At 40.6% G+C, this 13,425-nt stretch overlaps 1 protein-coding gene across 3 annotated transcripts in view; it reads left to right on the forward strand.

The window, feature by feature from the left end:
* Positions 1-478: 478 nt before the first annotated feature.
* The window catches only part of LOC126413773 (regulator of G-protein signaling loco), a 244,224-nt gene continuing 231,277 nt past the window's right edge, over positions 479-13,425 (forward strand). For 2 of the 3 annotated variants that reach the window (XM_050083293.1, XM_050083294.1), the window contains exon 1: positions 479-2,900. In XM_050083293.1, the coding sequence (XP_049939250.1) occupies positions 894-2,900 (2,007 nt within the window). In that variant the 5' untranslated portion in view covers positions 479-893. The remainder of the gene's footprint in view (positions 2,901-13,425) is intronic. The other variant, XM_050083292.1, reaches the window with a different exon arrangement.

A 13,425-nucleotide genomic window follows, 5' to 3' on the forward strand; every position in this document is an offset into this window, starting at 1 on the left:
ACGAAATAACTGGGCAGTTGTGTAGCGGAAAATGTGTCGTAAGTTCACACGAGACAATGAACATCTTTAACGTTGCATTAATGAATAATAATATCACGCGAAGTATCGGACGGTTAAAATCGTTAGCGTACATACAATATCAACTTGCAGTCTGCAGAATGAGTGTAGCACTGCAATCATTCAAATCATAATCTGTCATATCTTACTTATAGTGTCAGAAAAAACGGCCAAAATACCAGTTTACATAAAAGATGTAAGAAACAACTAAGTTTCTTCACAACGATTAATTTCCTTATTTTCTCAACAGCAAGCAGTTTTCCGTAAGTAAATCTATTTTCATCCGCAATGCCTGCAAAGCAGAATGTAAACTAACCAATGAGCAATGACTATCAGCAATATTTACGAGTGTTATATCTTTAGTGTTGAAAGCCTTGGTTTCGTGTCAAATATTTCTGTACAGATGGCGGATGTGGCCTTTTGTTTTTAATTGCCATAGTCTGACAAGTTCAAAATGGCTACAGTTGTATTAGATGACACAAGACGTAAATATTTCTTTTGTTGACACTGTGCAGTGCATGGATGGGAGTGGTGAAGAGGAACATCAAGAAGGAGATGAAAGATCAATCCAAATCTGGTTCGTCAGGCTAAGTGTTTGAAAGTCGTTTCAAATATGAATACAAATCATGTGTGACAGATGTAAGTGACTTAACCATTTATGCTTTCGTGCCAAGTTCAGAGACTGTAGCGGAAATTAAACACAGATATTTGTATTACGTGGAATGTGTGATGCACGTGCCGGTATTTCGTAAATCGGAAGCCCAAAATATTCCAGAATGGGTACGAGAATTTAATATTTCAGAACGCAGTGACATTTGACATAACCAGTATCCATCATGCATCCAATCAGGCGCCGTAAAAAAAGGCCAAACTACGGAGTGCGAACGGTAGAAGTATGCAGAGGAAAAAATGGATTTGGATTTACGATATCGGGCCAACAACCATGTATTCTCAGCTGCATAGTCACCGGTAGCCCAGCGGAGAAGGCCGGCCTAAGACCAGGCGATTATTTGGTTGCTGTCAACGGTCAGAATGTAAGCAAGGTTCCACACGACGACGTAGTTCGCCTTATTGGTGGCTCTTCTGGAATCTTAAAACTCCAGATTGCGGAGAATTATTATTCTGACAGCTCGGATGAAGATGTCATTGCACCAGCGAGACCGAAACCCAAATATCCGCACAAACCACGTAGTGGTGGTCAACATCATCGACCTGTTGCGATACCTCAGCAGAATCGTGCAGCCAAAGTTGTTAGAGATCTACGGACAGGAGCAATGTTTGAAGAACATCAACAATTGGAGGTTGCCGCCATCCCTTCTAGTGCACTTATCCGCCCAGTGAGTAAACCTAGTATTCCTCCACTTCAGCGTTGGGAACCACCTGTCCCATTCCCAGTACCACCTCCACGTTTATATCCTCATCCACAAGTTGAAAAACCTAGAGAAACGGAGAGAGTCGAGTATCAGGCTCTTGTCGGGTACCTGGGCACAATTGAAATGCCTAAAGAACTCCAGCCTGGATCCAGACTCCAGGTAGTACGTGGTTGTATTAGACGACTTCGTGCTGAAAAGCGAGCTCACACGTTAGTGTTGATGAGTGTGCATTCTCATAGTCTTACCCTGAAAAACTGTCATCAAGCAATAATTGCTGAGTATCCAGCAGAACGTGTTACATTCTGTGGCTCCAGTTCAGATGATGAACATCGTTTCTTTGGACTTGTTACAGCTGCAATTAGATGTGTGGATGATGAAAATGACAGTGGAGAGACAATAGCATCTAGTTCCTGCCATGTTTTTGCCATAGAGCTAAGACTCCATGGCGCACATTCCGTCCATGCTGCAAAGGCTGAAGCCTTTAAGCTCAATTGTAAGACTGACCCAGCAACAGGATTGTGCAGTGAATTTCCATCCTCCTCAGACCCTGTAATTGCTGCTATAAAGGTTCTGTACAGTAACAGGTATGAAAGAGGTAATGTTGAAAATGAAGAACCACTGTTAGCAAATTCACCCCAGCCAAGCAATGCCAGCAGCACTAACACAACAACATCAAGTAACAGTGATTCTGGTATTGGTTTTAGAGATGATTGTGGTAATCAGTCTGATCGCATACTCATGGTTGATGTGCAGAATCAACGATTACATATTCAGCAGGTTGGTGAGGTCCAGGTTCCCAAACCACGTGTTTATGCGCTAGCAGGAAGAGTCAAAGACAGTGCTAATGCGAGGTTGACTGTGCGTGCAATGCCAGATCCTGCTATGAACAGTGGAGGTGCAATGGTAGCAAGTAGTCGTAGCCGATCACCACTTAGCAGTAGTTCTTGTGATGATGGTAGTCGTAGAGTATTTGCAGAACGTGTGCCAAACATTCCAGCTTACAGTTTTCCTGTTGCAAGATCAAATGATGACATGAGTGTCAGCAGTGGAACAAACAGGAGTCAAGACCACTTGGCTTTACCATATAAGCCTGAACCTTATGAAACAGTGAGGGACTTTCACCCACATTTTTCAGATAAGTTAGATCCTGAGTGTTACTCTGTGCCTGGTTTCAGTGGTTTATGTGGAAAAGGTGTAAGATCAACTGAAGCTATGAGTATAAGTAGTGCACAAAGTCAGGATCCTCTCCTGTCATATAAACTAAGCCCAAAAGTATTTGGACTTCCTAGGCCTGTTACACACAGCCTTGAAGACCTGAAAGTTCCAGACCCAGCAGGGTTAGAGGACAGTGCAAGTGGGGTAGCTATACTTTCACCCAATAGCCAAAGAGGGCAGCAATGGGGCAGTCTGCAGGAACTTCGGAGCTTTGTTGCTAATTGTTTTGAAGCTTCACCAGTCCCAGAACACTTGGTGAGTAGATTTTTCCTTCACTATCGTTACTTTTAGTACTGATGTATGGGTATCTGTAACATGTACATGGGAACATTTTCTGTCATGAGCACAATCAAAAACTACAAAGATATGCAGCCATGTACTGGTATTTTGGAAAGGATGTCTGAAGTATCACATGAATTGAACTGCATTTCTTTTAAATATTTGAAGTGTACAATGAAAGAATTTTTAGGAGAAAGCTTATGCATTATCTGTTGTCCTATATTAAAATGTTTGAAATTTTCTTGGAAGGAAGAAAATGACTAACCACATTCACTATGAAATGTTTCTCTAAATTTTCTATATTTGCTTCACCAAGATACGATAAACTGTCTTCATTCATACTGGCTGACATCTAGTACCACTGAAACTCTTCAGTGTATACATCAGTGGTAGACCTGAAGGAAAAGACATCAAGTGACTGACTTAGATTTGTTGCATTTGGTGGCATACAAATAAATTTTATGTCTTGAACATTACAGAGCCTGAACTAAATAATAAATTGTCTCCAAGAATAATTTTAATGTCTTCTATATGTCTGGCATGTTGGAGAATAGATCCACCAAACCAGTCCATTAATGTTGTGTTATAAATCCACCATGTGAAGTTTGACTGTACTGAAACCCAGCAGCACAACATGATTTTTTGCAGCAAGGATGACATTGGTTGCCATTTTGTACCCAATGCTTTTGAATATGCTCACCACTGTATGTCGCCTAGAGAGTGAGGAAGGCACCAGTGACTGACCCACAGATTATGATTATGATGATGATGATGATGATGATGATGATGATGATGATGATGATGATATTCGTTACAGTTTTAAGATGACTGCATATCTTCTTCATTCAATCTCTGTAGATCACAAGTGATTTTCTGCAGTCATAACTTTTGCTGATGTTATAATTGGACAAAGTGGATGGAGGGACACAAGGTTATCTTAATAAATACAATATGGTTAGATGATTTGGAAAATGAATGTTATGACACATATAAAATGCAAAATACTAGCTATGTATGTATGCATTGCAGTATTTGTATTGCACTACAGTATGATCAGCCTTACCCCATAAGAAAAATGTATCACATTGGAGATAACAATAAAGATAACTATGATAATTAAGAAACAATAATATTAAAGACTATATTCAAACAACAGGACATAAAAACAATTTTCTCTTACATTCCGAAGTATTTAGCCACACAAAAACAGCTGAAATTGTAATCAAATTTTATCGTGTTATCACGTTACAAGGAGCAATGTTAGATTTGTTCGTATGTTGGATTCTTGTGTAAATACATTCATGTTGCCACCAAGATGAAGAAATCTTATCATCTGTCTTCATTTTAACGTGAAATTAATTACCTGACAGAGAACTGTTAATGATCAAACTCACTCCTTACTATCAGCCTCAATGACAAATGTCAACTTTTCAAAACACAAAAAATTTCTTTGAAAATGTGCAGCTAATATCTTGATGGCAACTGGAAATGAAGTTCACGTCTGATAGCAGTAGTGATATATTTATGTTTGTAGCCCTGACTGTTATGGAATGGCAGGAGATAAAAATATTTGAAAAATTTGTGTGAAAAATGAAGAAAATGAACACAACCAGGATGGTGCACTCTTTCACTAAATTTGCAGAATGGAAAATGGAGAAGAAAAGGGCCAACTGAACCTACCAACATTGAATGTCAGCTTTGCCATGTAGTTTAGTGATGATGTGGCATTTTTAGTGGCATAGATGGACATACTTGGATAGACAGAAGAAGAACAGAACACTGGCAATTTTTCTTTTACTTCTATAGTTTTTTTTAATGTAGGCTCTAATATCAGACTGATATGTTGCACAGCTCAAACCCTACATTAGGCTGGAAGGTGACAGGTTGGTTGTTAGTTAGGAAAGCCAACAAATGTGAACAATAAATCTTAGATATGATTAAATAATGATCTGTAGTGTGACCTGAGGTTTGGGTTGCACATTGAAATGTGACAGCTTGGTTTTGAATTGTCAAAGCTCTATTAATCTGAAGGAAAAAAAGCAGATTAAGGAATCAAGAAGGAAAATTGAGTAGACTCAGGGAAAATAAAAAAAAGAGTGAAAATGCGAACAAAAGAGAACAGATTGATACAAAACATAAAAAATAAGAAAACAGTACAGTCTTGGATATTACTATTTCTCAACAGAAGTTGCATTAAAGAGACTGCTAGAGGGGAAAGCAGTCTTTGTCCACAATATTTTGAATTGTAATATTCAGAGCTACAAATATAGGTGACATAAGAAGCTCTAGGATTTTCTGCTTATACTAAAAGAGTATTTGTTGCTTAAACAGTAACTTATTGCTATCACAGGCTGAAAGTATGCATTCATCATCCTCGCACCTGTCACTGTTCTGAACACTGTGTGTATGTATAGTTACATAAGAGCATATGCCTTTCACTGCTATGGCATTCATTTTAACTACTAGTGAAGAATATCAAGAACTACATAACTGTATCCACTGACATCTATTGGTCCAAATGATATGGTTCAGTACCATGTTTTCTTTACTTGTCAAAAAATAAACAATGCAGTTTTCTCTGCTCGCAGAAGAAGTAGTGAGACTGCATCTGGTTGAGCATTATAAGGTAGAAATGATTTGTGCTTGGTGCTTGCTTTCAATAGTAACATGCCATTGTAGAGGACAGGTGGGTCAGTCTTTTATTCTGTCAGCAGATGGTATCCTTGTCAGGGAATTGGAATGTATTGTAAATTATATTAGAAACAGGCCAATTAATATCATCAGAGCATAGTTTAGAAATAGAATTACATCTCATTAACACGGTACATGTGATTCTGTTAGAATGTAAATTTATTTCTTTATGCATATGTCCGATCAATTAAACTGCACTTTATTAGACTTTAAGAGTTCTGTGAAAATTGAGAAAAAATCCTTAAAGTCACATAATTTCTGATTTTATGTCATACTGTCATTATCATGATAGTAACATGTGCAGGCACTGCAATTGACATACATGTCCATTATAATTATCCGAGCTGTTATGCCATGGTCGGTTGATGAATTCTGTGTCAATTCCCAACGTTTCATCTCCGACTGCGGGAGACATCTTCAAGGGGGTCCATAGCTCGATGGAAGGTCCAACACACACACTGGCCAGTAGCGAGCCAGTGGGTGTGTTGGATTTGAAGATGTCTCCCGCAGTCGGAGACGAAACGTTGGGAATTGACACAGAATTCATCAACCGACCATGGCATAACAGCCCGGATAATTATAATGGACATGATATTTCCGGCCGTGAAATTCTACATTTTAGTATAATTGACATACAGTTATCGAATCAGAATATGACATTTATTTAGGCCTATTACATTTTGTGCTCACGAGTCCTAGATGATGTTGCTGATTCATGTTCATTGCTTGCAATCTACTTTTCTCAATGACATGATTTCTTTCTTTATAATGTATTTCTAGAATGTTCATTTTATGCGAAACACTAATTGATCTTGATCTCTAAGAAAATGGGACAAAATATTTTTTCCTCCCATAAGAGTGATGGTAAGATGACAAACATCTGCTGAAATATCATCTCATAATGACATGTACCACGGAACTTCAGTTCTGGTGAGACCAAGGGACGAGAAATCAGTTGCACCAGATGAGGAGAAATAGTGACCATCTCAAAACATGGTACAGTTTAAATCATTAATAAGTTGGTTCAGAGAAAAGTTGTGCAAAGGCCTACTGCTTGTTTACAAGTAGAATGGTTATGTAATGATGCACCAGTAGTTTCGAATGTTGAAATTTTAAGTTTTGACTATAGATATTCAACTGCTGTTTTGTCAAAATTACTAATGTTTCTCCTTTTCTTTTCATGCATCAGAAGCGCTTGCTTTTGTGGTATGTTGTAGCTCTTTAGGGAAATGTTTTGGAAATCTAAATTAAGTGTTAAATTGAATTAATGTTTCACTTTAATTAAATATCTCTAGTTATGGAATGAAAATGAGTGAAAGTAAAGAATAAATTAGTTTGATTTTAAGATAAATGGCATAGGATTTACTGTTCAATAAACAAGTTATTCTGGCGACTGGAATGAGGAATTTGAAAATGCACTTATTTTTATTCTAAATCTAAATGATGTCCTTCTAAAAACATAATTAAAGAAGAGAAACAGGTACTTTATTCTGCACTGCTCATAAATTTTCATTGATGAATAAAATACTAAATGTTTGTTTATTTTTTCATCCAAGGATCATCTCACAATGATCTAGGATTTGTCATCATAAGACAATGAAAATAAATACCACAAAATGTACTTACAAAATATATTAAGTCGTTATGAGAGTAGGACAGGTGGAATGGCATTGATGTTGCTGAAGGAACCATCCCAGCATTTGCTTGAAATTATTTAGGAAAAACCATGGAAAATGGGAATCAGTATGGCCGGACAATTCAAAGTCCATCATAAGACATAGCTTCACACTTCACATGTGCGCTATCTCCAGTTTGTTCTGTTTTTACTCGTCCTTTCTAATATGTGTTTCATGACATTAACTGTCCTTCTATTTTGCATATTATTATTATTATTAATTGCAGGATCATGCCCAAAGATATAGGAATTGTTAATGTAACACAATACAAATCAGTAGCTCCAAACATACAAGACGCACATCATGTAACTTGCTTCAGGAGGCTAGGCAGGAGCTCTGTGAGGATAGGACAGGTGGTCATCTAAGGCCTTGATTAAGGAATCATCCCAGCATTCGCCTAATTAGTGATTTAGGAAAACCATGGAAACCCAAATCAGGATGGGCGGACAGAGCACCTCCACTAACCTGTATATGAGGTCAGAGTCTCAATAGCTGCATTGCCCCACTCCCTTGGTCCCTATTGTGTAGTGTTCCTTGATATACATACAATTTAAGAGAACTTGTAGTACATAACACAGCTCCGTTCATCATCACCGAACACACCAAGGACACCCACTAGGGACTCCTGTTATACTGAAGTGCGTGTTTGAGCTTCATGCTTCAAATAGAGCATGTTATCGCTAAAGTGCCTTTTTTGTGTCCCCACAGCGAAGTACTTCTCAGTGCATTGCAGATTTTGTGTATTACTGACAGAGTTCTCCTCATTTGCTCTACTATTTTATAGTGGAACATGAGGTCTGTGTGCATATTTATTTATTTTTCTGAAGACGAGAGTACCAGAACTCCAGCGATTCGAGTGCATTAACCATGATGACTGTTTGGCACTCGACCACAAAACAGCCATTCCGAATCCCAAAAATTCGGGATAATATTCGTCATTGGATTGTGGTGTGCAAGATGAAGTTCCGTGCGGTTCCACACTAGACCTGAGCGCTTCCGTCACGAATCTCTGACATCTCTCCAGTCCCTATAGAGTGATAACCGCAAACAGTTAGCGATGACCTCGAACAGACGGTGGTTGTATGCTTTGAACCTTCCATGGTGATTTTAGGAGGGTAACAAAGACAATCGATCACTACTCGGATCTTAGCTGCGCAACATATGCTACACACACTCCCTCTTTCGCTCTTCGGAAACACCGCATCCAGTAAAAAAAAAAAAAAAAAAAAAAGCTAAAACATGATGGATTCGTTTTCGATGGCGCAGTTATACAGATGTTAAGTGTAATATTCTGCAGAAATTTTATGTATAGCATGGAAGTCAAAGAAATCTGTCAGCAAGTCGGACAATTATTCGTACTAATAACCAGACTAATTCCCACACAATGTGAAAGTTATCTGCACCTGTTGACTCTTGGTAATTTTTTATGTACTTCGAATCATTCTAATCATTTCAGGTGGCAATGTGGAGGCTTTTTTTTTTCTATTTCCGCCTTCCTCATCGTTACGCGTGTATCGCTGGACCATCATATTTGTATCTGTTCAGCAATTAATCCGCCTGTAATTTGCTAATTTTTTCCCCCTGCTTTTCATTTGCCAGTAGCCCGTACATAAAGTTACCTCAGCGCTTACGGAATTATGTTTCATTTCTCTCGCCCTTAACAACGTGAACATCGTCAGTTTCACCTCCTCGTCCGACTCTTCTTCCTCTGCTGCTTCTTTTTCTTCTACTACTCCTTAATCTTCTTACGCCTTTGTAGTAACACTGTAAAGCTCAGACTTTTACAGACAGATGCAAAGTTGTGAAATTAAAATAATTTCACGCAGAATAGTGAATGCTTAATGCATTTATACTTTAATGTACTATGGCTTTCAGAACACTCGCCATTAGCTGAGATTTAGTATGTGCAGACTGGGTTCGCTGATAATGCTTCAGATCCACTGAAAGTATAAAGACAGCCTATTCATATCGAGGGAAAACGTCGCGCACGAACTGTATGTTACTAGACCATGGCCTGTTTAGCTCCATAAACTGATTATACGTATATAAATTCTACTTTAGTTGTTTCAGTGCTACAGGCCCTTTTTTATTTCGCATACAATAAACTTGTTGTCTTTGTCCTGTCTCTCTCGACCAAATTATATTGGCCATCCATCAAACACAAAGTCTGCGCTTTTTACATAGTAATTACCTAGGCTTTGAAAATCACCCTAGAGACAGAGGCAAATTGCCAAGCATCTTATGTTTTGAAACAATACTACTACTCCTTGAGACACCCGCTGCGCCTTTCATACCAGTTACTGACTTCCGTTCCACAAGATTCGCTCTGCCCTTGCGCGCAGGAAGCAATTTGATTGGAGGCTGCCGCTCGAGTTTACTGTCACGCTTCATGTCATGCAATACGGACTTGCTTGCCTCAGGATTTGCTTTCTGACTCTTTGCCAGCACATCGCAGCCGAATAGTGCGTCCAATCCGACTTCACTCTTTCAGAAGTTGCAGAATTTTGCTATTACCCGAATAGTGAGCCAGTAATGTCCGTGCAATCGTCGCTATTGCAACAGCAGCATTTATCCAAAGACTTGAAGATTATGCAGTGTGAGAGAGCGTTATAAGCACCTAGTTTAAATTAGTGCTCTTCTACTTCTTCACCCGACGTATTTGAAGTGATTCATCGCCTTGAAGCCTACGGAAGTAAAACTACTGGAATGACAGAGAACTATTAACCGAAGTAAAGCTGAAAGGCCGTTGTTGTTCTCTTATGAGTTAGAAGGCTCAGATTGGAGTGAACAATACCATTCTCTGTGTCGATTTTGCCTAGATGTTCGAAATCATTAAGAAGCTGTACACTACGGTTTTAATAATAAAAGGTTTATAAATAATTTCTGCCAACACCTACGCGCTTTTTACGTTCAAAGTGACATTAACTCGTCTGAGCTTATGCAAAACGCTGGACGCATATGCGTAACGCACCCACCTCCTTTTAAGGAGAAGGCGATGGTTCTTTCATTACTCCCTAACGCTGAAGAGATGACCGCAAATACCTTTCGTAAACATAAAACTCGACGCGACCTAGTTGTGGTTTATACACTAGACTCGTTATTTGCAAGGAAACGATTGCATTCGCCGCTCCCCATCCCGTCTTGAGTTCACCGTGTTTTTATTGATTGCTTAAGTCGAACTCCAGGCGATTCCTTCGCCTTTCTTCTCCATCTCGAGTTAGCCGTCTCTGTGACGTCATCGTGGACTGCACACCAGAGTGATTCTCTTATTCATTGCAGTTTGTGATCTTTCGCGTAGATACAGACGCATTTTCATCTCTGAATTTCTAGACTTTGTTCTGACCTTTAAAGGACACTGTATAATTAGAAAGCCAGTATTCTTACCCCTTTCGCAGGCTTTAGTCATAGCGACTGGTTTCGTTTCTAAATTACTTGGACATTCTGCAACACTATCAGACTCATCATGCGATCCGTCTGTCTCTTAGGTCGTCAGGACACACTTCTGTGACCTTTATAAAGTGTAAATGCTAAGCATTTGGAAGACTCCCTATTTCATTGATTTTCATCTGTTGATAGATTTTCTGTAATTGGTAAGATAATTAGCTATTATTTTTATTAAATGAAACTATATCATTCCAGAGACCTTTTCAAATCTCAAACTCAAATGATGTATGTATGCAGACAAGGTACTAATGAAAATCGGTACCAAGGTCTGGATTCGAACCCAGATCTCCTGCTCACTAGGCAGATGCGCTAACCACTACGCCACCCGTCCCGGGTTCGATTCCCGGCCGGGTTGGGGATTTTGTCTGCCCGGGGACTGGGTGTTAGTGTTGTCCTCAACATTTCATCATCATCATCATCATTCGTGACAGTGACTAGATTGGACTTGGTAGAAATTGGGGCCTTGTACGGGTGCCGATGACCGCGCAGTTGAGCGCCCCACAAACCAAACACCACCACCACCACGCTACCCTGGCTTTGCACAATGGCGCAGACTACCTAGCGCGCCTCCCTCCTCGACCCAAGTTCCATTCGCGCCTCAGCCCACCTTAATATTCTCCCCTAAACTCGAAGAGCATTGCAGATTCTCTCCAGCCGTATTCGAATAGCACCTCAGCATCGAACGAAACGGGGGCTCATTCCTAAAGCCGAGGCACAGGTGCTTTAGTTCAATGAAACTAAATGGTTCCAGAGAACTTTTCAGGTTTCAGACATTTGTGGTACAAATTTTCATTTGTCGCTTCAGTCTGCATATATTCAATTAGCTATTGGTTTAGGTATTTGGAACTATGTATGCACCAGTCATATGTTATAAATCTCCCGTTGTCGGGATCCAAGCTTGGTGTTTAAAAGTCATTTCTTTCGTTTGCCTTTTAATGTTTTGGAGACACTCTGAGGGAGGGTATTAAATCGGTATTAGCCCGAACCAGGAAAGTGTATGCCTGGAAGCTTAGTAATCGATATGTAACTTGTATCAGATTGCACATTTTATCACTACTTACTCTTTGACCACAAGTGATGCGCCTGGTGAGCGATGAGACCAGGGAATAAGTGAAAGCAGTTGTGCACCGACGACGACAGGCGTTAGGCAGAGTATAATATGAGGCGATGTGATCGTGGACCTTGATGCTTCATATATGCTGAAATATTGTTTTATTTGTGTTTCTTTAAGCTTCCAGAAGTACAGACTGTTGTCGAAAATGTGACAAACTATCCTATTGCCGTTGCTAAAGCGTACACGCTCTAGTGCACAACTAGTTGCCAGTACTCATTAAATAGCTGTGCCTATAAGGGCGACGTTTCTGATGATTATTTTCCTTTGCCATACAGGAGTGGTACTGCGTGGTAAGAAGTATCGATCACTGATTTTTGCGGATGTTTTCAGTGGTCTTTGCTATATGTGGCAATGTCATGCTGTAAGATTCCGTGGGGATGTTCAGTCAAGTAATTGGGAAAGCTTTCTTACTTTGGCACATCTGTTTGGTACAAGCGAGTACCTGGAGTCCGGGTAACCGATACGCTGCAAGAGTATCCGGTCGTGAGATTGTAGGCTCGCAGTGTTTGGGATGGCGACCTGAGAGGCACGCGGGCTGGGGTCACGTCCCGGCAGCCGACAGTCCCGTTGCTGTTGCTTCGTGTTGCGTTTGTGCCGAATGCCAGCGGCCTGCCAGGCCCAGCTGCAAGGACACGCACTCTCTCTGCAACACGCTCAGTGCCCTGTGTCAGCGCTGATCGCTTTGAACAGGCGAGGCTCGCTGCCTGCAATGAAATGTGACGCCACTCCGAGTGCTTCAAAGAGAGCAAAAGTTTTAAGATACACTGACGGGAAATAAAGTCCCAACATCAAGAAGGGGCTGTGCGTCTTAAACGAAAGTTGGTAGGCGCATTTTTACCTCTGGAAGGTGACGACTAGTCAAATTTCACGCTAGTCGCATAAGAGCGGCGCTAGTAGCGCCAATATAGGGATGCATTGGAAATCAGGTTTGCTTGAAATGCACGCTGCAACGGTCGTAAGCATTAGTTACCTTTGAGACCGAGCGTGATGAGTTGATGTTAGTCAAGAACGCCACGAAGGCGACAAAGACGCCACTATCAACACCTTGCTGAGTTTTAATGAGGTCGTGTAATAGGTCAGGAACGTAGCCACTGTACATGATTGCTGGCAGCGATGGTCACGACAATCTACGGTCGTTACGAGACCAGGCTCAGGACAGCCACGTGGCACTTCCGAGAGAAAAGACAATCGTTTTCAGCTTATGGCCCTGTCGCATCATACTGCATCTGCAGTAGCAATTTGAGCAGTAGTTGGCACAACAGTGACACAACGAACTGTTACAAATCAGTTACTTCAAGGACACCTCCGAGCCAGACGACTTTTAGCGTGCATTCCAAGGACCCCAAACTATCGCCATTTGCGACTTCAGTGGTGTCAAGCGAAACCTCATTGGGGGGGCAGAATGGAAGTCTATAGTGTTTTCTCACTAAAGCTGATTCTGCCTCGGTCTCAGTGATGGCCGTGTGTTGATTAGGAGGAGGCCATTTGAGGGCCTGCAACCAACCTGTCTGCGTGCCAGACACACTGAACCTACACCTAAGAGTTATGGTCTGGAGTGCGGTTTCGTATGACAGCA

The sequence above is a fragment of the Schistocerca serialis genome, chromosome 1 (assembly GCF_023864345.2).
Source record: "Schistocerca serialis cubense isolate TAMUIC-IGC-003099 chromosome 1, iqSchSeri2.2, whole genome shotgun sequence".
NCBI lineage: Eukaryota > Metazoa > Arthropoda > Insecta > Orthoptera > Acrididae > Schistocerca > Schistocerca serialis.